The sequence below is a fragment of the Oryx dammah genome, unplaced genomic scaffold (assembly GCF_014754425.2).
Source record: "Oryx dammah isolate SB20612 unplaced genomic scaffold, SCBI_Odam_1.1 HiC_scaffold_27, whole genome shotgun sequence".
In the NCBI taxonomy this organism is placed as follows: Eukaryota; Metazoa; Chordata; class Mammalia; order Artiodactyla; family Bovidae; genus Oryx; species Oryx dammah.
In genome coordinates this window covers 9,129,066-9,154,731 of record NW_024070211.1, presented here as the reverse complement: position 1 = coordinate 9,154,731, position 25,666 = coordinate 9,129,066, and the positions used below count along the sequence as shown (strand labels likewise).

At 45.8% G+C, this 25,666-nt stretch overlaps 1 protein-coding gene and 1 long non-coding RNA gene across 2 annotated transcripts in view; both read right to left on the bottom strand.

The window, feature by feature from the left end:
* CEP85 (centrosomal protein 85) overlaps positions 1-6,493 on the bottom strand; it is a 43,997-nt gene extending 37,504 nt beyond the window's left edge. Inside the window, exons 1-2 of the mRNA XM_040229594.1 lie at positions 6,372-6,493; positions 234-309 (exon numbers count right to left, since the gene is read on the bottom strand). Coding sequence (XP_040085528.1) covers positions 234-288 — 55 coding nt within the window. The 5' untranslated portion in view covers positions 289-309; positions 6,372-6,493. The remainder of the gene's footprint in view (positions 1-233; positions 310-6,371) is intronic.
* Positions 6,494-9,116: 2,623 nt separating this feature from the next.
* On the bottom strand, positions 9,117-10,955 carry LOC120855104. The gene is made up of 3 exons (XR_005719144.1): positions 10,863-10,955; positions 10,150-10,182; positions 9,117-9,470 (listed from the first exon to the last, which is right to left on the bottom strand). It is a non-coding gene; the product is annotated as an uncharacterized LOC120855104 (long non-coding RNA).
* Between the last annotated feature and the right edge of the window lie 14,711 nt (positions 10,956-25,666).

The following is a 25,666-nucleotide window of genomic DNA, read 5'->3' as shown; positions in this document are numbered from 1 at the left end:
CTCAATAATCAATCACGTGGTCTTGCTGGAAGTCATGTAGCATGAGAGATAAATAGTTGTTCTCTCAGACAGATCTATTTTTCTATTCAATGTAGCCCCATGTCATTTTTGTTCTTTTGGTACCAGCATTTCAGTGAATGCTTGTTTGTTCAGTATTTCCTTTTAGGAAAATTTCCGCTATAAAATAATAGACGAATGGTCAGAATTTAATACAGAAAACTTTGACTACTCACCTGGTGAGGTGGCATGAGAGATCCTCTCACTTGGGTATTTCTCCTGCATGGCCATGAACACAGTTACTTGAGCCAGCTGTAAAATGAAGGAAGCAGTTAGATCTCTCCATTATCTTTTAATTCCCTGTAATTCATTCCCATTCAGCTGAAACTGCCAAATGCATACAAAGTATTCAAGTATTCTTCCACATGTTTTACTCCTAAGGATATTTTTAAAGCAACTCTCAATATTTGACTCTACTTCTCCCAAAGCAAGAAGAAAAAATCTAGAACCGAACAGAGATTCCCAATACTGATCCTATAAGGTCTAGAACCCTTCTGATTATTGCAAAAATTAAAAATAATATTATTTTAATTAAAAAGCTGCCAAAGATATTCTTACCTGCTGGAACAGGATGGAAGAGTGAGGTAGGAAAAAAACTAAGTAACCAAAACAGCAAAGTACTATAGCTTCAATCCTGATGAACATAAAATGAATTCCCCGATTCTTCCAGTAATGAAAGTTAGTCATATGATGTACAATGATGGACAGAATTCTTGGTCAAAAGCTGGGAACTCCAATCCTCAGCTGGGAACATGAGATTTTCTTCCCATTTCCCCATTACTTAAATAAAACATTTATATTTATTCTAATGGTAGGATCCAAGAATTCAGTATAAGTCTATTGCTAGTTGTATAAACAAAAGCTTTAATTAGCTGTAACTAAAAATAGCAAATAATATCTTATGTATGTATAGTACTTGAGAGGCAGCACAGAGTAAGGAAGAGAAGTGGCTCAGAGCACTGACTCTCAATCAGACAGTTCAGGTTTGAAGCTGGACATGAGCCAACGCATTGGAATAGACCCTGATGCTGGGAAAGACTAAGGATGGGAGGAGAAGGGAGTAACAGAGGATGAGATAGCTGGATGGCAACATCAACTCAATGGATATGGGTTTGAGCAGGCTCTAAGAGACAGTCAATGAGAGGGAAGCCTGGCATGCTATAGTCCATGGGGTCACAATGAGTTGGACGCAACTGAACAACAAATGAGCAATGTATTAGCTGTGTAATCTTGGGCAAATTTCTTAATAGCTTTGTGCCTCAGCTCCTTCCTCTAAAAATGAGGATAAAAACAGGACCTAATTTGTTCTCAGTTAGGATTAACTTACAATGGTGTCTGACACATATTAAGTGCTTTATTAATGCTTTTATTATACTTGGCATATTAACATTTTATGTTAATAAAAAGTGAAAGAATACAATTCCTGGAAGATAAATTATGAATTTAGAAACTTTGAATTTATAAGAGCCCATGGGGCTTCCCTGATAGCTCAGTTGGTGAAGGATCTGCCTGCAATACAGGAGACCATGATTCGATTTCTGGGTCAGGAAGATCCCCTGGAGAAGGGATAGGCTACGCACTCCAGTATTTTGGCCTGGAGAATTCCATGGACTATATTGTCCATGGGGTTGCAAAGAGTAGGACATGACTGACTTTCAGAGTTTGGGATAAACTCTATCCACAAACTCTATCAATTCTTAGAGGTGAAATTTAACTTTGGAGGGAAAAAAAAAGGCTATATTGTACTTTTTCCCTAATGCGCTTTACTGACCTCTGCAGTTTTTTCTTAGTAACAACAACAAACCCTAATTCACTGCATCTACAATAGAAATTGTACGATCCCCTGAAATCCCAGGTCTCCACATACTGGGTAAGAGAAACTCTGTGCAGTTAAACAGTTTCCATTTATGGCTAGTATTATTCAGTGTTTTACAGTGACACAGAAGGATGATCTACCTACTAGTGATACCAGTCAATATCAAAACTCATTTTCATCCCCTTCAAAATATAAAAAGGTTGGCCCATTAAATTCTGAAACCTTTCCAAATTCAGAAGAGTTGAAAATGGGATAACAAAAGAACTTCAGTTAAACATGGATTTACCCTATGACTCAGCAGCTCCAAATGTATGTCAACACAAAATCTTGTACATTAATCTTCAAAGCAGCATTATAAAGTGGCTAAAAAGTGGAAAGAAATGTCCATTAGCTGATGGATAAATAAAACATGGCCTTCCCTCACAGCTCAATTCATAAAAAATCAGTCTGCAATGCAGGAGACCCTGGTTCGATTCCTGGGTCAGGAAGATCCCCTGGAGAAGGGAAATTCTCCAGTATTCTGGCCTGGAGAATTCCATGGACTATATAGTCCATGGAATCGCAAAGAGTTGGACACAACTGAGCAATTTTCACTTTCTTTTTCAAATAAAATGTGGTATATTCATACAATGGAATATTAGTAGGCAGCAAAAAAGGAATGAAGTACTGATACCTGCTACAACATGGATGAACACTGGAAATAATATATCAAGTAAAGGAGGACAAGTACAAAAGGCCATATATTGTATGAATCCATTTATATAAAGTGTCCAGAACTGGCAAATCCACAAAGACAGTAGATGAGTGGTTGCTAGGGTATAAGAGGAGGGCAGGGAGTTTCTGACTACCCTGAACAAAATGCTGAGATTAGATAGTGATGATGGCTGCGCAAGCTTGTGAGTACACTAAAACCTCTGAATTGCATACATGTAGAACTGAATTTTATGTGAATTAAATCTCAAAAAAACTCCCCTAAGGAGTAATACAGTACAGAATAAATAATTCTTAACTTCTTCCTACTTAAGTTTACAAGTAGATGGGCTACTGGTGGAAATTTTTAGAGACATTTGAAAGAGACAGACTTCTTGAGATAAAAGTGAGAGAAATGAATGTATAAGAAGTAATACAAATAGCCCATTATACAGCCAAGAGAGGTAAAAATGAATGCAGGCAGACAGAAGAAAAGAACCCAACACTGATAATTTTTACTTTCAAAGCTGTTTAAACTACAGAACAATTCATTCAACAAATTCAACATGTATTAAGTACAAGCATACGTCTTTTTTTACTGCACTTCACTTTACTGAGCTTCCTGACCACTCGGGGTACTCAGGGGCCAGCTTGCCTGCCAATGGACCAGACCCAGAGGCCGCAACTGGGACCCTTTTGTCCCTGGTCTCCTCCTGACACAGGCAACTGGCCAGAGTGCCCCGACCGGTAAGGAACAAGAGACTTTATTGACCTTTCTCCCCTTCTCTCTCTCTTTCCTCTCCTTAACCCTTCCTAACCTTCCCTGTTTTTCTAGTCCCCCAGTCCTGGAAAAAGGAATCTGGTCGAAGGGCCCTCAGCCTGAGCTGAGGATTGGAGACTGATCACCTCTTCTTGGCAGAGAACTTAAATTCTGGTTCTGGTCTAGTCTGATTTCTGGTAGGGCTGAGTTCCAGTCCTCCCTTCTCTGGAGGCCCAGAGAAAAGTCCCATAATGCCTGGGTATCTGTAGGTGGCAGGAGACGTCTGTAAGGCCACCCCTTTCGCCCCCCTCTCCCGCCTCCTCCCCCTTCTTCTTTCAACCTGGCTTCCTTTCCTCCCTTGAAATCTCTGACTTGGATCTGAAGTTCTAGAGACTGTATTCTTGTATTTAAGGGCTTCCCTGGTGGTGCAGAGGTTAAAGCATCTGCCTGCAATGTGGGAGACCTGGGTTCGATCCCTGGGTCAGGAAGATCCCCTGGAGAAGGAAATGGCAACCCACTCCAGTATTCTTGCCTGGAGAATCCCATGGACAAAGGAGCTTGGTGGGCTACAGTCTACAGGTCGCAAAGAGTCGGACATGACTGAGTGACTTCACTTTCACTTTACTGAGCTTCACAGATTCTATTTTTTTAACCAACTGAAGATCTGTGGCAACCCTGGTGTCGAGCAAGTCTATGGATGCCATTTTTTTCCTGAAGCATTTGCTCACTTTGTGTGTCACATTTTGGTGATTCTTGCAATATTCCAAGCTTTTTCAACCTTATCACATCCGTTATGGTGATCTGTGATTAGTGAACTTTGATATTACTATTGTAACTGCAGGAGTAGTAGAACTAGTAAGAAGACTAAAATTAGAAGTGGAGCCTGAAGATGTGACTGAATTACTGCAATCTCATGATAAAACTTTAAAAGATGAAGAGGTGCTTCTTATGGATGAGGAAAGAGGTTTCTTGAGATGGAACTACTTCCAGTGAAGATGCTGTCAAGACTGTCGAAATGACAACAAAGGATTTAGAATATTACATAAACTTAGTTGATAGAGCAGTAGCAGGGTTTGAGAGGACTGACTCTGGTTTTGAAAGAAGTTCCACCATGGGGAATATACCATTAAACAGCTTTGCATGTTATAGAAAAATTGTTTGTGAAAGGAAAAGTCAATCAATGCAGTAAACTTCACTATTGTCTTATTCTAAGAAATTGCCACAGCGACCCCAACATTCAGCAACCATCACCTCATTCAGTCATCAGCCATTAACATCAAGGCAGAATCCTCTACTGGCAAATCAGCAAAGAGATTACAAATCACTGAGGGTTCAGATGATGGTTAGCATTTTTTTAGCAATAAAGTATTTTTTAATTAAGGCATGTACATTTTTAAAAGACATAATGCTACTGCATACTTAATGGACTACAGTAAAGTGTAAACATAACATATACATACTGAGAAACCAAAATAATTTGTGTGACTCGATTTATTCTGGTGGTCTGGAACCCTACCCACAATATCTCTGAGGTATGCCAGTCCTTAATACCCATCAAGCACTATGCTAAAGATTCTATAGTATCATGTCTTATATTTAATACTCACATCACACCTATGAGGTAGTTACTAAGCCACCACAAGTTGGAGTTTCTGTCTCAGACATAGCCGGAACTGCAAGTCCCAAAGCACTTAGGAGCTGGGGCAGCTCATATAATTTCTTCTCTTTCTCATTGGTCACCACCCAAGCTCTATTTCCCAAGTTGCTATCCAAGAACTAGATTTTGACTGTTGTTAAGTATTCCTCTTTTGAAGAATTATAATCTTAGTGTGGAATACATTTGACAGCTGTTGAGAGAACCACATCAAGACAGGAGAGGATTTGAGGGGATACACAGACAGCGGACACAGACACACTAAGAATCTCACACCATTACACTATTTCCATTGCCTTGATCATTCATTGAACCAGATCTAAAGAAAAGCCAAATCCTTGGAAAGATGTTGCCTTTACAAAGGAGTCCTGAAACACACCACACCATCAGATCATTATAAAACATACAAGGCCTAAGGGCAAGAAATGAAGCATGGTTATCTTAATCGTCCTTGTATCACCACTCCTCCCTTCCTAGCACACAGTGTTCAATTCATCAACCAAAATTTACTGAGTGCCTATTTGCCTGGCTCTGTGCCATGTGGTGGAAGTAAGACTGGTGCAGAGGACAAACAGGGTTCTGAGCCTTCCGTTTAATGTGCTGAACACCCTCTACTGAATAAATAAGCTTCAACACACTTTATGTGCATCCAGAGAACCAGCTCCTCTCTGTCTATAGCAGGGATCCTCAGTCTTGGTACTACTGACACTGGAGTCGGTAAGTCTTTGATGTAGGGCTGTCCTGCAGGCTGTTCAGCAGCACCCCTGACATCTACCCATCGGATGCCAGGAACAATCCCAGAGTTGTGAGAACCCAAAACGTCTCCAGACACTTAAATAGCTTGTGGAGGGGGAAGCAAAACCGTGCCGGCTCAGAAACTCCATCCTAGCGCCTTCACGAGCGCTCCCGGTCCCTCCGACCTTCCTTCTCTATTCATGCTCCAAATCTTGGCTCAAACTTCGCTTCCTCGGGGAGGGTTCCCCGCCCCCTCAGACCTGTTGGTGCCTAGGGTTCCGCGCTCCGTACTTCTCCACCCGGCACAACCACCCGGTTGACGTCTACTCTCCCAGGGCTACGCGCTCCTAGAGGGCAAAGGAACTTCCCTCCCGCCGTAACCTGGCGACCGGGACCGAGACTGTACCTCACAGAGGTCCCGCAACTGCTGTGGAATGAGGGATGGAGACAGCAAGGCGATGAAAGCGGGGGGCGTTATTTTAGAAAGCCGGGGCGTGAGAGACCCAAGGCGGGCAGCTCAGCCGCTCTGCGCATGCTCTTCGCTCTCCCTCGGCCCCCCACGGAGGCAGGTCGACAGTGCCTGAGGCTCTGCCGGGGCTCTCCAAGGAGGGCACAGGGTTTGTCAGTCCAATGAAGGCCCGGGAGAGAGGAGGACTTACGTGGGCTTGAAAGCGGGCAGCAAAACCCCTCACTCAGGAACACCAACCGCTGCGACCGCGTCTGCCACGGACAGCAACTCGGCCCCCTCAGCTCGCTTAACGGCCGTTAACACACCCGCCAGGCCGCGCGCCGCGCGCTCCGCCCCGGCCCCGCCCCTTTCTGCCCATCTGCGACCAATCAGAAGTAGGGCCGCGCGGGTGTCCCGCCCTTGCACGCCGCCCTCGGCGCGGGGAACGGACGGATCTCTCTGCGCATGAGCCAGTCGCGGCTCTGTGCCGTCGCCTCAGCTCCTCTGCTGGTCTCACCTCTGGTTGGAGCGCTGCTCACCGGGCCCTAAAGTGGCCTTCTTGGGCCTGTGCAGATTGAGAAACTGGGCGCAGCTCATTCCGGGATCCCAGCCTACTCCCATTACTCACCACGTATCAGTACTCCCACCTGAAACGGGGTCACATTGTGACCAGGAGTTAGGCTGTGGTCAGGGTCAGGACTTGATCTGGTTACATAACAGGCCATGGTCAGTCTGTGACCAGGAGTCAGATTGAAGGGTATGGGATCAATTTTGCCTACCTACTCAAACGTCCTCCCCTCTCATTTATATTTTAATGGAGATTTTTGGCGCTAATTTCAGAGAATAGTCACAATTTTCAACACAGTTTAAGTTCAATAGCTTTCTTTTAACTTTATTTTGTTTCATTCTGTTTTCTTTTTGAGATATTTAAGCATAATATAGTCAATAGTATTTTCCCCTTATACTTTAGGATATTTTCTTTTTTTGCCCCAGCCTGTGGCTTGCAGGATCTTAGTTCCAATCTTAGTTACCCTACCAGAGATTGAACTGAGCCCTCAGCAGTAGAAGCCCCAAGTCCTAGCCATTGGACCGCCAAGGAATTCCCTAGGATATATTTTATTTTAGTTATTTTAAAATATATATATATTTTTTTATTTGGCGGCTTAGTTGTAGCACACAGGATCTTTAGTTGCAGCATGGGATCTAGTTCCCTGACCAGGGATCAAACGTGGAGCCCTGCATTGGGAGCACAGTCTTAGCCACTGGACCACGAGGGAAATCCTGACTGGATATATTTTAAATGTGGGCAAGGGTTAATAGCTTTGTCAACAGGCAATTTAAAAGGTCTCTCTACTCCAGACTCATAAAGTGAATATAAATTCCCAATGAAATGTAATTAATTGTACTAAGTTAATGTGTGTGATTTTTATGTACATGAAAAAATATGGATTGCTCATTTGACTTAATTTTTTTTCTGGAGCTGTTAAATCATTAAATAATAAGAAAAGATTTTGCAAATGAAATGTTAGAGACTTTTAATTTAGTTGCTTGTAACAACATATTTCCCCAAGAAATTAATTTCTAAAATGATTATCAGTCAGTTCAGTTCAGTCGCTCAGTCATGTCCGACTCTGCGACCCCATGAATCGCAGCACACCAGGCCTCCCTGTCCATCAACAACTCCCGGAGTTCACTCAGACTCAATGTCCATCGAGTCGGTGATACCATCCAGCCATCTCATCCTCTGTCGTCCCCTTCTCCTCCTGCCCCCAATCCCTCCCAGCATCAGAGCCTTTCCCAATGAGTCAGCTCTTCGCATGAGGTGGCCAAAGTACTGGAGTTTCAGCTTTAGCATCATTCCTTCCAAAGAACACCCAGGACTGATCTCCTTTAGGATGGACTGGTTGGATATCCTTGCAGTCCAAGGGACTCTCAAGAGTCTTCTCCAACACCACAGTTCAAAATGATTATAGATACAAATAAAAGCAGTATTTTTAAAATGAAACAACAAAATAGGCATAGGGCCTTCTTGGGATTTTGTGAAAGTACCACCTCTGTCAGCCTCTAAAGCCTGTCCTGCTTTGTGGTTCACACCATGCAGTGGTGCTTCCTGCCTTCAACTATCCTCTCTGCAGGGTCAAAGCCTGTGTTTTGTGTGCTGTTGAATCCCCAGTAGATTCCAACCTGTTTTTGAATGAATAAATGGTAGCACACTGTTGCCTGTATCCACCCTCTGTTAGGAAAGGAGAGTTAATGAGGCTGGAAATAATGATCAGAATAATATCTTATTCGTACCGGCTGTGCTGTGCTTAGTCATTCAGTCGTGTCTGACTCTCTGCAACCCCATGGACTGTAGCCCGCCAGTCTCCTCTGTCCGTGGAATTCTTCAGGCAAGAATACTGGAGTGGGTTGCCATGCCCTCCTCCAGGGGATCATCCCAACCCAGGTCTCCCACATTGCAGGCAGATTCTTTCCCATCTGAGCCACCAGGGAAGCCCATGAGTACTGGAGTGGGTATCCTATCCCTTCTCCAGGGGATCTTCCTGACCCGGGAATCAAACTGGGGTCTACTGTATTGCAAGCAGATTCTTTACCAGTTGAGCTACCAGGGAAGCCCGATTTTGACACATTAAATCCTAATTCTGAAATTGAATAGTTCTTGCTCATTCTGCAGAAGAAAGGAGACTTGGAACCAGTTGGCCATGGCCCAGCAACTCAGCTAGAATGAGAATCATGGAGTCCTCATGCTGAAGCAAAGATCATCTGGTCAAATTCTTTCATCTTACAAATAGAGGAACCGAGACCCACAGAGAACAGAATTACTTCTCACATGTATGTACACACACATGCACACGCACGCACACGTGCACAAACACATACACCATTCCTCATAAAGCCTCAAAGCTTTGTGGTCTGATAACAGAAAAGGAGTCAAATAAAGTAGGAAAGTTCTGTGTTGTTTATTGGCCATAACCTTTGCCTACACCTTACCATATTGAGCAGTACAAACCTACCCTTGGAAGAGTTCCAGAGATGGGAAGGGAAGGAGAAATGAGGAAGTACACTGCCCAAGGCTCAGTGGTCACAATCCTTACCAGACAGTTTAATAAGTCACACATGGATTCCATCTTCACCCCCAACCTGTTTGGTCCCTAACAAGAAGACAGACTAGTTGCCTTCCTCAACCCTACCCTTGCCTCAGGCCACTAAACTAAAGGCTAAGGACTAGAGCTTCGGGGGAGTATCTGGATAGGATTTTATCCTAGCATCCAGCCTATCACCGTGAGAAGAAAGATGGCCATCCAGGATCCTGCAGGAAAGAAAGAAATGATTTTAAAGCAGAATTAGGTGGCTTTGTGAGCCTGGGAAACATTTTAGGCTTAAACACTCTACTTTGGAGATTATTTAGTAAATCTTTCATGCATTCTTTCAACAAAGCTTTCCTGGGGCTCACTGTGTGGCCCTGAGTACTCAGACAGTTGGATAGCATCACTGACTCAATAGACATGAGTGTGAGCAAACCCCAGGAAATAGGGAAAGACAGGAAAGCCTGGCATGCTGCAGTTCATGGGGTTACAAAGAGTTGGACATGACTTAGTGGCTGAACAACAACTGTGCGGCAGTTCCATTGCTGGTCTGGGGGTGAGACAGATGGAGATACAGAGATGAACTCTCCATTCAGTGTGGACTCCACTCAACCCCCTCACTTGTTATTACCTTCCTGGCCTTGTATCTTGACATTTCAACCCCTACTCTAAATCATTTCTGGATAGCCTCAGGTTCTGATAAGGGATAAAACATTATGACTACAAACAGTCCCCAAATGACAACTATGCCATGTAGAGCTGAGAAAGCTAAGACTTAGGGTAAATAACTTCTCCCAAGTCACATACTATTGAGCAGAGATAAGATCCAAGACCAGCCAGTGTGCATCCCCAGACCCTGGTGCAGCCATCAGAACTTTGTCACAGCAATCCCTGGGTACCAACCTGCCAGACTCCTGGGGCTGGAGGCACTGGACTCTGAAACCACAAAGGAAGAAAGATTAAGCTTAAACTTTTTAGGCTTAAACACTCTACTCTGGGGATTATTTAGTGTCATTTATGCATTCTTTGTGGAGAAGGAAATGGCAACCCACTCCAATATTCTTGTCTGGAAAATCCCAGGGACAGAGGAACCTGGTGGGCTGCTGTCTATGGGATCACACAGAGTTGGACACAACTGAAGCGACTTAGCAGCAGCAGCATGCATTATTTGATTAAGCAAAAGGACCATTTCTCGAAGCATGGGCTCAGAAGGTTGTGAGGATGAATCTTCTGCCTCTAAAGAATGGACTTACTAAGAAGACCCTCACTTTCCTTTGGAAGGTTGTCACCAAACAGAGAAAAGGGAGAGATGGTTTCAGACTAGCAGGAGGGTTTACAAAAGCAGACTGGCACAAGGGACAAACAGACTGGGTGAAAATGGGTCTGGGGTGGGCAGAAAAGATGAGAATGGGAGGAGAAACGTTTAATGAATGAGAAAAGGAACCAGGATGGGGTGAGAGAGGAGACCTCTCCAGAGCAAAGGAGTCGAGAAGGAGGACACGGGCTGGAATTAAGGGAAGAGTGTGGTAGAAGAGGTGAAAGGGTTGGCATCTCAGAACAGGTCAGTGGGGAAATCTGGAAGAGGAGCCAAGGAGGCCCCCAAATGATCCAGTTACCACTTAATCGAATGGGCCCGAACACCAGCCAGCCAGTGCCACTCTCCCGGCCCTCCTGGGTTGAGATCTCCCAGGCTCGATTCCTCCCCGGCGGACTGTTCTTTCTACAGGTCTGTGGGGACAAAGTAGAAGGGTAGCGAAGTCTCTCTCTGCCCTTGCCTGGTTGGGCCTTTGCCTGAGATGCCCAGGTTGCCCCAGTGAATTCACCAAAATCCTGCCCTTTAGGTCAATCTACAGGCCCCTCACCCTGGGCAGGCTAGGCCAGGCCCCAGCACCACCGTCCTCCAGGCCCCACCTTAGTCCCACCCTCGGAGTGAAGGAATTGCAGGGAGCCCAGCTCCCCAGCTAGCCACCCGCAGCTGTGGCCCGTGGAGCACCTAGTCCTGCCCGCTCACCGGTGGACACGGGCGTCCTGCCTGCTTGTCACACAGGGTCACTCGGCTGTGCAGGTAAAGCACATCGCTGGGCAAGAGGTGGAATGGATTGAAGGCCAGTTTCACCTCCAGGGAGGCCCCATTGGGCTGCGGGCCCTCCAGCAGCCGCTTGCTGACTGGGCAGCTGTCGAGAGAGGCAGCGTCCCCCATGGTTAGGAGCCCAGGCAAACACTGATTCCCCCTTTTTGGCTTGTCCAGTGTGAGTGTACATGCTGGGTCTCATGATGGAAATTCACACGCATTATTTCATTGTATTCTCACATCAATCATAGGAGGAAGACAATACTTTTGCCCCCGTCCTCTTTCTTTACTTCTTTCTCTCCCTCCTTTTCTTCCCTTCCCTCCTTGTCTTCCTCTCCTTCCCTTCATTTCTCTCTCCTTCCCTCTTTCCTCCCTCTCTCCCCTTTTTCTTTCTCTTTCCCTCCTTCCTTTTTTTTTTAAAAACGTCTTTTCTCTCCCTCTGTCTTTTCCTTTCTTCTCCTTCCTCTCTTCTATTATTATTTTGATGATGTGGTGGTAGTAACTTAAGGCAAGGGGACCTTTTATTTTTATGTGTGTTTTTCTAAGGCCCTCCCCTTTCAGTAAAGTGCGCTTCTTCACTGGACATAGTTTATTAGTGATCACTTATTAGCTGCTGCACATTAAACAAAGGAAACCTCAGCTACTGGTGGCAAACTCTGATAGACACAAAAAATTATGAGCTCAGGAATTCGGAAGTAGTGGCCTGAACTGTTCATGGTGTTGTCATGGTGACTTTTTTGAGGTGACAATAACCTAAATGTAACCCCTTCACTATAACTGATAACACTGGGATAGAATCCGTGCAGAGTCCATGAGCAGACAGTCCATGGTGCTTGGGAGAAAGTTCACTCAGGGAACTGAGTGAATGAAACAGACCAAACCTCTTGTGGGTAAGAGGAGACACACAATAAATAACTTAATTAAAAAAAAAAAAGTAAATGAGCTCATGTAACATAGTATATAATAGGAGGTGATAAATAGAAGAAATACGGATCTAGACTGGATGAGTGGAGGATAGTTGCAATTTTAAATAGCAAGGATGGGGTAGGCTTCATTGAAATGGTGTCCTTTAAGTAAAGACTAAAAGGATGAGAATTTTCCATATAGGTATCAGGGCGTTGAGGATTCCAGGAAGAGAAAACAGCCAATGTAAAAGCCTAAGGGAGAGCAAATTATCTTGCCACTAAATTACCTGTCCCCACAGATGCTATCTCCTATGGGCATTAGGGAATCACCTCTATGACCTCTCTCCCTTGTACTTTCTGAAGCCCATGTAATCTTTTTATACCCTGGGGTCTTTATTCCAGGACTCAAACTTGCTTGCTTGCTCAGTTGCTTCAGTCATGTCTGACTCTTTGAGACACTATGGACTGTAGCCCGCCAGGCTCCTCTGACCATGGGATTTCCTGGGCAAGAATACTGGAGTGAATTGCCATGCCCGCCTCCAGGGGATCTTCCCGACCCAGGGGTCTAACCTGTGTCTCTTGTGTCTCCTGCATTGGCAGGCAGGTTCTTTACCACTAGTGCCACCTGGGAAGCCCAGTATTTTTCACCCTTGGGTCTTCATCCCTGCTGGCTCAGATGGTAAAGCGTCTGCCTGCAATGTGAGAGACCCAGGTTCGGGAAGATCCCCTGGAGAAGGAAATGGCACCCCACTCCAGTACTCTTGCTTATAAAATTCCATGGATGGAGGAGCCTGGGAGGCTACAGTCCATGGGGTCGCAAAGAGTCAGATACGAATAAGCGACGTCACTTTCACTTTTTTTATTCCAAAACTCAAGCTTACTATCAATAAAATCTGTTCTAGTTTCCCCCTTGATGGTCCTTTTCTTTTACTTCTTTTATCTTTGGCTGCATCACGTGGCTTGGGGATCTCAGTGGTTGGAATTGAACCTAGCTCTACGGCAATGAAAGTGCCAAGTCCTAACCACTGGACTGGGAATTCTGTCCTTTTTTTCTTTTAAAGATGAGGAAACTGAAGCTTAGAAAAGCTAAGTAGGTTGTCCAAGTTCCTTCAGGTGGAAATCTGGATGCAGTGCCACCCATACCCTTAATCACTAGGTTCTCTTTTCTCCAACAAAGGAGCTTCCCTGGTGGCTCAGAGGGTAAAGAATACGCCTGTAATGCAGAAGACCTGGGTTCCATCCCTGGGTGGGGACAATCCCCTGGAGAAGGGCATGGCAACCCACTCCAGTATTCTTGCCTGGAGAATTCCATGGACAGAGGAGTCTTGCAGACTACAGTTTATGGGGTCACAAAAAGTCAGACATGATTCACTTTCACTTTCTCTTTCCTCCTGACAAAGGAAGAATTGCCTGGTAGAATGGATCTGGTGGTGTTTCAGAACCAGGACTCTGGAAGAATGAGTAGAACAGCATTATGTCCTTGGTCTCGTCATTAAATTCTGAATCCTCTAATCCTCTCATTTTTAAAGTGGGGGAAATAATACTTCACAGGGTTTTTTCAGGAATAAATGAGGCAATGAATGATTCACTGTGCTCTGTGAAGACTTGTTAATAATAATGAAATAAAATCAGGAGGCAGGAGACATGTCCTTCCCTTGACCATGAGCTGGTGAGGGTAAGGACTTGAACCACCACTTAGCAAGGTCTACCACTTACGAGTTGTCTGAACTGAGCCTAAGTTTCTCCATCTATAAAATGGGAATGAAAATATAACTATCTCATACAATGTGTTGTGAGCCTTATGTGAATTAATATATGCGAAGTGATTTGAACAGTGTCTGTTCAAATGTATATTATGTAGTGTATTGTACCCTGAAATGTTACCTTTGTTTTCGTTTTTCACTTTTATGACTGTAAACCCTCAGTAACTGTTTGAGGAAAGACAACAAGGAATGAGTGCCATTGATTGGCTCTAATCTTATAGAGGACTTCATTTCCCATTGCCTTAATTTACTCATCTGAAACATGGAAATGATAATAACCTTTGCATTTTTTTCAACAAACATTCACCCAGCACTTACTTTCTCCTCCTGTTTATGTACTAGCAATACAGAGAAGGGTGACAGGACCTGTGCTCGTGGGTATAAAACCACCCAGCCCAAGCTACAGTCCAAGAGCTAGAGTAGCAGTGAAAGGAGGTTGCCAGGTCCCCACAGGTACTTACCTTTCCTTCACAAAGTAGTGGGTGGCCTTAACAGCGCCAGTCCTGGAGATGTTGGTGCTGGCGAAGACCTCATTGACCACCAGGGCAAATCTATTTGGGTCACTGCTTGTCGCTCTGAGGACTACGTAGAGAGGCTTGTGAAGGGGAGCTGGTCTGTTCTCAAGTGGAGATGAGCACTGAGGGTCTGTATAGATGCCCAGGATGACGATGGTGTTCCCAGTGCCCAAAATATGGATGGTAATATATCTGGAGAGAGATGGCAATAACACTCTCACTACAAAACCCTAGAGGCAAGGGGTATCACTCACCCTCTGCCTTGTACCTTAGTTCACGGAACACTGGTAGCCACAGAGAAGGAGGGGAAGGGAAGTGTTAGTCACTCAATCATTCCAGCTCTTTGTTGACCCCATGGACTGTAGCCTGCCAGGCTCCTCTCTCCATGGAATTCTCCAGGCAAGAATACTGGTGGGGGTAGTCATGCCCTTCTCCAGGGGATCTTCCTGACCCAGGCATCAAACCTGGGTCTCCTGCATTGCAGGTAGATTCTTTATTGTCTGCGACATCAGGGAAGCCCACGGGAAGGGAGCAGAGGGGCAAGTTTGCTAACCTTCCTCCTGGACCTCCTAAAAAGTGAGGGGCCACATCATAGATCCTCAGACCCCAGGGCCCTTGAAGATATCTGAGCCATCCTACCTCAAGGCAATTTATATAAACAACTCATAATGTATTACTTCATAAAAGCATCTTTTTCTTCCACTAATACTTTGAATCTCAGTCCAAGAGGTACCTATGATTGCTGGGTGGGCATGGCGGGGGAACCAACATCCGGAGGGTGTTGACTCCTTTTGCGTCAATTATAGGTAGCAGTGGGAACTCTGCAGGGCCCAGCCAGAGAGGCAGCTGATGAAAAGGAACTCACGTGAAAGAGACTACTGGGTTGGGGTGAGTGACATTCACCACCAGAGCATACATGCAGCTGAGGCTGAGCATCATGACATCACTTTTATTGGCAGCATCAGGGTGAGATTTCAGAAGCTGCACCTCCAGAGAATAAAGGGCATGGCTCTTGTTGATCTGGAAAAAACAGGGAGGTGGCCATTACCCTCAGATCTCCTGGGGAATCTCCGTCTTCCATCGTCATTTGTTGCAAGTTGTTTATTTAAACAAGAGGAATGGCCAAAGCCTGGACCTCTCTGGCAGTCCAGTGGTTAAGATGCTGCTCTTCCCCTGCAGGGGATGTGGATTTTATTCCTGGTGGAAAATCCCAGAGCCAAAATATAGGGGGGAAGAAAAGAGTAGTGGCTAAAGTTTACTGAGCATGGGTTATATTCTAGGCACTGTGGTCTGAATGCAACTCTGTGAGGAGGGATCCATTATTAGTTCCATTTTACAGAAGGGTAAACTGAGGCTTATTTATTTGGCTGCACAGTGCACCTGCAGGATCTTAGTTCCCCAACAGGGATTGAACCCAGGCCCTCGGCAGTGAAAGCGCAGAGCTCTAACCACTAGACTGCCAGAGAATTCCCAAAAGAGTAAATGGAGGGTTAGAAAGTTAAAAGATTTGCCCAAAGCAACTAATAAAGCCAGAATTCAACATCTCACTGATCCCAGAGCCCATGTTCTTAACCTCTGTGTCAGTGGTTCTCAAATTTCAACATACATTTTAGAATCTCCTGGAAAAAAATAAAAGAATCACTGTGGGACTTGTTAAAATTGCTGCTGCCTGGTCCTTATCCCAAGATTCGGATATTTTTTTGATATTTCATTGTTTTCCACAGGATTTCTTAAAAACAAATCAAAATGATTTGTTTTATTGCTATAAATCAAGCAGTTTATTTTAAAAAGAACACAGAAAATTCTAGGGACAAAGCCACGGACTTATCTATTACATGTTGAAACTGTCGACTCTGTGCTATTGACTTAGGCAAGAGAACCCATCTGTGGGTGGCCAAACTATATACTGGAGGAATGACATCACCCACCTTACCCCACCATTAGAACAAACTCTGGTTTTCAAACTGAGCCCAGAGAGCTCCAGAGCCTCTTTGAAGGGGCATTAAAGTCTACCTATGTGTTAGGGGGAAGCTGACCCAGCAGGGGACTCTTCCTCCTGCTGCATTCAATCAGAGCTGCTCTATTTTTATATATTTCTTTTTATGTTTGGCTTTTCATAAGAGCCCTTTCCAGGAAAAGAAGTAACAGCACAGTGAGCAGTTAGGAGCACAAGCCAGCTCAGTTAATAACTAACTATGTGACTTGGGATAATCCCTCAGCTTCTCTGAGCCTTAGATTGCTCATCTGTAAAATGGAAACTTCACAGGATTATTGTGAAGATTTAGTGAGACATTGCATATAAAAAAGATTCTGACCCACAGCACATGGTACACAGTATGTGTGTGTCAATCAGTCGTGTCTGACTCTTTGTGACCCCATGGACTATAGCCATTCTCCAGGCAAGAATACTAGAGTGGGTTGCCATTCCCTTCTCCGGGGGATCTTCCCGACCCGGGGATTGAACCCAGGTCTCTTGCATTACAGGCAGATTCTTTAACATCTGAGCTACCAGGGAAGCCCAGCACACAGTAAGAGATTAATAAATACTGGTTGTGGTTGTGGTAGTTATTATTTTAAAGGATTCTGTGGCTGACAAGTTTGGAAAGCAATTTTCCCAATCCATCAAACATGGCACCATTTATAAGGGCATTCCTAAATCTGATGAGAGACAACATGGTCTCTTCCCCCAAAAGACTAGTCTGATTGCTAAGACTTGACTTCATTCCAGAGAATTATCCTTCATTTTGATTGAAATAAAGTCACAACTGGTACCAGTCATTCATTTCCCAGTCCCTCCCCCGAAGCACACATACAGCCCAGCTTCCTGTCAGAGGATCCCTTCCAGATTACTCACAGAGAGGTGAAGTCCACAAGAGCCCTCTTTCTTCTCCACGGTGAAGACCTGGGCTCTGTGACCCTCCTCTGATTTGCTGACACTGGTGCATCCTGAAAAGGTGCCTTCCCCCAGGATCCAGTGGCGAGTCTTCAGGAAGCAGCTGCTCAGGACCACCTCAATTTCCTGTGGCTGGCAGCGCAGAGCCACCAATGCCCCGGATAGTTCTGTAGGGGGATAAGAGCCAGGACAGAGCTTCCTGAGGCTCCCCGGGGTGATGCCATGGGCAGGGGTACTAGTTCTAATCTGGGGGTCCAACCCATAGCCACTCCCTTAAAGACTCTCCCTCATGGGAGGAGAGACCCCTCTGCCATGATTGCACTAGGGACCCTAATCCTTGGCCTTAATCTGATCTACTCAGAATCTCTTTCCCAGGAACTGAGCCTGAAAGGAGGCAATAAAGCTTGAGAGTTGTAAGGCAGCCCTCTCCTGCCTTGTGGGCTGAGATGCAGGAACAGCCAGTGTTTGGAGAGGGGAACAAAGCAGTTGTGGGTACCGAAGCGGGTGAAGCAAGACTAAGAGAGGAGAGAGGGGTGACTCGCTGGTTGCCACCACATCCATAGTTCCAAGTCCCTGGGGACCCTGGCTGGAGCCTACCCTTGGGCTCCATGAGACACCTTTGTAATAAATTCTCCTGTTTGCCCTTCTCCAACCCATTGGCTTCTGTTACTTGCTTGGCAAGATTATTTGAGGAGATAATAATTTGCTTTGTTCTTTGATTTCCTTCTTATTCCAACAGGTAACCTGGATCTTGGGGGTTTTGAGGGACCTAAACTGTCTGAACTCAATAGCTCTTTCTGTCTTGTAAAAGCCTAAACTCCTGAAGAGACAGCTGAGGGAGGGAGGGAGCACATTGAGAGTCACGACAGAAAGGATTGCATCTTCACGTCCTTTTCAGGACTTCTTAGCTTCACAAGGCAACAAATTTTGCTTTGTTCCATGTTTTCAGTTTTTAAAATTAATTAATTAATTATAGTTAAGTCGATTAGCATGGGTTTTTCTGCCCCTGGCACCACACGGTGCCCTGACACATGTCAGGCACCATGTTTGGGGTGATGAAGGAGAAGCTAATATTTAAGCCTTCTGTTCTTTCTGTGATTGCGCTTTCCACACTTACTGTTGAATTTGGGATGAACCGCTCACAGTTAGTCATTAAAAGTAAAATATCATGGAAATACTAAACATTTCTGGACTTGCTTTATTACTTTGAATTTAAAGATTTTGTTTCTTTCTTTTTTTTTTTTTTTAAAAAAAAGCTCCTTGATTTTATCTTAGCAGACATGTTCAGTCAGAGGCATGGGCTGCAATATAAGAGCTGGTGCTTTGGAAGTTCCCAAGGGGTTTAGTGGTGAAGACTCTTGTGCTTCCACTGCAGGGGGTATGGGTTGGATCCCTGGTTGGGGAATTAAGATCCCACATGCTGCATGGCATGGCAAAAAAAAAAAAAAAGAGTAGTCTTTTTTAGAAAAATCAGAGTTTTATGAAATTGAAGTATTGGGGGGAGGTTAGATTTCTTTCCACTGTAGGGGGCATATGTTTGGTACCCAGGACCCAGCTTTAGCCCTGCCAGAGGCTGAGCCTGAGAGGTAGTTGCATTGCTACTCACACAGGGAGACCCCGTGACCTCCACCTTTCTATAATATCTGCTACACTTGTCTTGCCTCAACAAGACTTTTCCCCATTTCCCTGCTTAGCCCTCCAGGCCTCTGCTGGGGTTTTATCTTTGGTAGCTCATCATCTACTCCCCCCAGGAAGGCTTAATCTCAGATCAGTTGTTGGAATCCTGGGGGCTGGGGGTTGATGACTTGCCCATTCTACCTCTGCTATAGACCATATGTTTGCACCACCAGCCCCAAATCCATATGTTAAATCCTAATATCCAATGTGACATTATTAGGAGGTGCGTCCTTTGGGAGGTGATTAGGTCATGAGAAGGGAATGGCAACCTACTCCAGTATTCTGGCCTGGAGAATTCCATGGACTGTATAGCCCATGGGGTCACAGAGAGTTGGACATGACTGAGTGACTTTCACTTCACTTAGGTCACGAAGGGAAAGCCCTCATGAATGGGAATGGTGCCCTTATAAAAAGGACCCCAGAGAGCTCCCTTGCCCCTTCCATCCTGTGAGGGCACACTAAGAGGACAGCTGTCTGACCAGGACGTGGGCCCCACCCAATACCAAAGCTACCCGTGCCTTCATCTCAGACTGTCAGCCTCCAGAAACGTAAGAAATAAGTTTCTGTTGTTCATAAGCCAAGCTATGCATGGTATTTTTGTTATAGCAGCCCAAACTAAGACAAATTCACATGTCTAGCTACCCTTGCTCTCACTGGAAATCACCTCTGCCCAGGTAGACTCTTTAGATGTCAATGTCTGACCAAACCTCACTAGCTCTCCCATATCCTTTGGACTTAGTTCATCTGGGCCTTCACAGAGTTGTGGAGAGTTCTTAGCTGCACTGTCGGGAGTTCCTCAGACTTACCTGAGTGGGCATAGTAGCTGTTATTGCACATACAACCTCCGCTGTCAGCTAGGTACTCATCCAAAGCACAGATTTCTGCTCCAGAACTGCTGCTTCTGGTGTGTTTGGGGGACACTTGACTGACTCCAGTCCTGGTAGAGGATTTTGTTGTCCCTGGGGAGATGGGAGTAAGGGTTGTTGAACGAGCAGCTGTTGTCTCGGGTGACGGGGTCGTGGCAGTACCAGCACTGGAGGCTGATTCCATTGGAGAGGAAGGTGTTTGCGTGACGGTATTGTGATGTCTTTCAGACTTCATGCTTATCATGGAGGATGTTGTTAGGGTGGAGGGTGCAGCTGTAGTTACCCCTTCCTGAGCCCCAGGTATGTTTGTTCCAGGAACAGTTATCTCCAGGGTGGTCATGGTTAGTGAAAGGGTGTGAGTAAAGGCACGAGTGGTCACAGGTAAAGATTCTATTGCATCAGTGGTTTTGTCCAATGTTGCTCGGGATGTTGTAACTGACATCTCAGAGACAGTGGTTGTCATGGACCCTGATGACGTAACGTCAATGCCCGATGTGTTTAAAGCTGTTGGAGTTGTGATCGTGGCTAATTTTGAAGAGTCAGCTGCCACTGATGACCCCAGCCCATTGGATGCAGAGCTAGATGTGAATGGGGCTGCAGCTGAAGCACTCTGGTTCTGTTCCGAGGGGTTTGCTGTTGTGGCCATGCTGGATGAGGCTGTGCTTCTGGATGTCCCTCCCTGGGCCTTCAGTGTGGAAGTCATCGCGGAATTTGGCAGTGTTGTGCCCTCAGAGGTGGTGCTGATAACTGTACTTAATTTCTCCTCCTGAGTCTCGTGTGTTGGGCTTGTCTGCTCAGGGGATCCAGCAGAGCTGCCGATTGGTGATGAAGTTAGAAGAGCAGCTGATGTCACATGTTGCTGGGACTCGGACATTGCTGTCCTCCCGATTGTTGGTGAGGCATTAGATGAAACTGCAGAGCCATCGTCTCTCCCACTGTTGGCTGGGGCTGAAGTTGTGGAGGAATACTCTGCAGTTCCCAAAGCTGCAGAGTCGTTCATGGAGGATGTTGTAATTGACCCCCGGGTTGTCATAATGCCTATAAAACAAACAAACAAAAAGAAACCAATAGACCTGTTTCCTTCACCAATCCAGATGTTCTCACTTTACCAAATAACTTTATTGCAAGATTCAATAAAGTAATATCAACACCAACTATATTATTACTGGCTTGTACCATTTATGTGCCAGCTCTGTGCTACTTTTATTTTCTTGGGCTCCAAAATCACTGCAGATGGTGACTGCAGCCACGAAATTAAAAGACACTTGCTCCTTGGAAGAAAAGCTATGACAAACTTAGACAGCATATTAAAAAGCAGAGACATCACTTTGCCAACAAAGATCTGTATTGTCAAAGCTATGGTTTTTCTAGTGGTCATGTATGGATGTGTAAGTTGGACTATAAAGATGGTAGAGCGCCAAAGAATTGATGCTTTCACATTGTGGTGCTGGAGAGGACTCTTGGGAGTCCTTTGGACAGCAAGGAGATCAAACCAGTCAATCCTAAAGGAAAGCAACTCTGAATATTTATTGGAAGGATGGATGCTGAAGCTGAAGCTCCAATACTTTGGCCACTTGATGCGAACAGCCAGTTCATTGGAAAAGATCCTGATGCTTGGAAAGATTGAGGGCAAGAGGAGAAGGGCATGACAGAGAGTGAGATGGTTGGATGGCAGCACTGACTCAACGGACATGAATTTGAGCAAACTCTGGGAGATAGTGAAGGACTGGGGAGCCTGGCGTGCTGCAGTCCGTGGGGTCGCAAAGAGTTGGCCACAACTTAGTGACTGAACAACAGCTGTGCTAATAGAGCTGAGCTGATGCATGCCAGGGAGAGCTAATTTAACTAATTCTGGCAACTGTGTCTCATTATACTTGAAGACTATTCCAGAGACAAGAGTCAGCAAAAGATGGAAATCTTTGATTTCTTTTTATTACATTCATCACCTGTTTATTATTAAAGTAGCTTCTCACAGATTTTTAGTTACATGCATATGGATGAGGAGAAGGCAATGGCGCCCTACTCCAGTACTCTTGCCTGGAAAATCCCATGGATGGAGGAGCCTGGTGGGCTGCAGTCCATGGGGTCGCTAGGAGTCGGACACGACTGAGCGACTTCCCTTTCACTTTTCACTTTCATGCACTGGAGAAGGAAATGGCTACCCACTCCAGTGTTCTTGCCTGGAGAATCCCAGGGATGGGGGAGCCTGGTGGGCTTCTGTCTCTGGGGTCACACAGAGTCGGACACGACTGAAGCGACTTAGCAGCAGCAGCAGCAACAGTATATGTATGAGCATGATCTTTGATTTCTTAATACCTTTTTTGATGTGACTTTCATACTGCATTGAATATGATTTTAATATTTAAAGATACCCTTTTTTTTTTTGCAACCTGACCCCTAATTGAAAGCCAAATGCTTCATTTACTGCAATAGCAGTCAAAGATAGCTTTGACAACCTTCAGTTTTCACCTTGTCTGAGTAAGGTGCTGTTCCAATGTGCAAGCCTTGGCACACTGAATCCTCACGTCTACCCTGAGGTAAGGACTATTATTTCTATTTACCAGATGAAGAAACTGAGGCTCAGCCAGGGGAAGGCATCTGTGCAAGGTCGCACAGCCAGGAAGTGGTGGCACTGGATTTGAAACCAGATCCATCAGACTCCAGAGCCCAGTGTCCTGCCTACTATGCTGCACTGTTTCACAAAAACACAGCTTTATTCTCATGGCTGAGCCAGCTACCCTCTCTAGAGAAAAAGGCCCAAATCAGTTACACTAAGCTGTATCCCTTGGAAACCTCCCTCTCTCTCCTGGGCAATGGGCAGAAATAGGCCCATCACCTGATGCCCTGTCATCGTAACCTTGGCAGTTGTCAAGGGACTAATTCAGAAAAGAGGTGACCCAGCCCAGGTGATGGGCTTGTCCTTCCCGCAGTTAGCTCTGAAGAGGCACTGAACCTTCTCCCCAACCCCACCCACATCTGGCATCTGCTTCTTCCAACCCTCACTTTCTTCTACCCCTGAAGAGAGCTACGGGGTTACAAAAGGACAGGAGTGCTGGCCAGGATGCACGAAAAGAAAAGCTAGGCTCTGGACCTGGCTCTGTTACTAACACGCTGTGTAATATTGGGGAAGACCACACCTCTCTCAGTCCTTGCACATCCCACTAGCACAGTGAGGGACTTGGACTTAGTATCGCAAGACCTCTCTAAACCCTAGTGATCCATAGATCTGTTTGCAGCAAAATTTCAAGCTGAAATGAAGAGAGATCCTGCTACAGGGGTCTCAAGTTTTTATTCTCAGGGACAGATGTTTCCACCGGATCTGGTTTTATGTTTTTTTCCATGTGGTTAACCAGCTGTCTCTGCCCACTTTGGAGAAGTCTGTCCTTTCCCTGCTGGTTTGTCAGGCTACCTGTTGTTATGGATCGAGACTGATTGATTTCCCTGCTCTCTCATTCCCTTGGTTCACTTGTCTATTGCTGCAACACCACATTATCTTACTGTTACTTTAACATAAGTCTCAGTATCAGGTAGAGCGAGTCTCCCATCTTGCTCTTCAAAGGTACCTTGGCTATTGTTGGCCTTTTGTTCTCCTTCATAAGTACTGGAATCTACATATCAGCTTTTGCAAAAAAAAAAAAAAAAAACCATTGTGATTTTGATTGGAAGTGTGTTGCAATTAGAGGTTTGCTAAGAATTCACGTTTATGACATGGAGGCCTCCTGCCCATAGCAGCTCCTTTGAGAAGCAATGGAACCTGGCCTGGACTCCAAAGTCAGACCTGGGACAGACTCCTAGCACTGTGGTGAGCAGACAAACCACTTCACGTTTCCAAGTCTCAGTTTCCTCAACTGTAAAACAGCAGTGGTAAGAGTGCCTACTTCAGGCACTCATAAAGATTAAATGAAACAATACATAGGAGACACTTGGCACAGTGCTGAGCATACAGTAGGTGCTCAGTAAGCAGAACCTGCTGCTGGTAAAGATTTCCCCTTCTGTGCCTCTCACCAAAACTGGTATCTGCTTCCTGGGTTTTATTTTGCCAAGGAAACACCCGGTATTGGAAAAAGTCGTGAGTCGGGGGATTGATGGCACATGCAGCTTCCTGACAGCTCCCCATACCTTCCCCCGTGCTGCCCCATGAACTCAGGATCCAGGGCTGCACTCCTCCGCTGGGCTCAGTGAGACATTGCAGGTGGCAGTTGGAGTAGGGCAGGGGAGGGCAGCAGGGGTCCAAGCCCCTGCAAGGGCCCTCTGTTCTAGACCAGATTGAGAGGGAACTAACCTACTGAAGCCCCTAGCTACTGGCCCAACGCAGATGGAAAGGACAGACAGAAAAGGGGAGACGGCTGAGATGACAGATGAAATGGAAATAGACGAGGATAACATCTTGAATGAGGATGGGCAGGCAAAGCCAGGAGCTCTTTGGAGGTCATCCCATCATGTTCCTGCCCTGCCCCCTAAGCTCATGGGTGCCTTAAGCCTTCCGATCATTTAGGGGTGGGTTGGAGATGGCTATGCTCACATAAGGTCTTCCTAGGGACAGACACTAACCCATCTTCCACCACCTGCTTCCCCTCCCCAGTGAGCCAGAAGACGGGCTGTGAGAGCCTCCAGAGAAGGATGGATGGAAAGGGTGTGTGTGGATACTCACCAGGAAGATGGAGGGCTCCGTCCCCAATTAATAACAACAGCAGCAGCAAAAGCCACTGTCCGCCCATCGTTCTGCTGGTTGATAGTCCCGGAGGTCACTGGCAAGGAGTCCTGGTCCAAACCGAGGCATAGACAGCAGCTCCAAGACAGTGGGGAACTGCTGGCACTGGTGCCACCTCCCACCTGCTTGCTGAGGGTCCCACCCCTGCCCTAGTGGTCCAGACTCCTTCCCAGCTGGCCCCAGGGGGCTTTTCAGGGCTGGCAGGCATGCCAATAGGAGGGAATGAAGGGTGGAGTTTCCCATCAGCTGCAATCAGTGGGCCTCTGGGGATTCCCATTCCAACTGGTGACTGTCCCCAAGGCCCCTAATTGTCAGGGTACGCTGAACAGCCGGGCAGAACTCTGGGCCTTGCAGCCTTTCTCTCACATAACAGCAGGGAACCTAAGTCTCAGTCACATGGCTGATCTCATCAACTCCCAACTCCAGGGAGTTGAGCTCTGGCCATTTGATTTTAGAGCTGGCATTCAATCTTATCCTCTCCCGATTGCACCGATGGGCAAAATGAGGCCTGGTGACTTGCCCAAGAATGAGAGTCCATCAAGGCAGCTCTTCATAGCGTCCTCCACCGCCACAGCTTTGTCAGACTGCATTGCCTAGCTCAGGGACCTGCTGTGGCTCTCAGTGGTCTTACTGTGAAGGTCTCAAAGAGGTCTCACAGGTCCCAAGTTCTCTACCAGACTTCATTCACCTGACCCTCAAATTCCTCCTGCTGCCTTCCAAGAAGCTTCCATGCTCTTCTCCTCCAGAGAGCCTGCCAGGACTCACATTTCATTCTCCATTGACCCAAAATGGAGTTTCCTGTACCTGCATGACTTGGTCAGTGGTGACCCCATGAGACTAGAGCTCTCCAGAATGAGGACCAGTGTTTTATACCTTCAGACAGAGAGAGAGGGTAGGTGTTTCCATCAGAGAGGCACTCCCAACCCTGAAGACCAGAATTTCACCCCCCAAATTTAGGACCCTAAGGCAGGAATTATCTCTCTACCCTTAAGTCAAAATTTTTCAGGCTGTAGATTCTC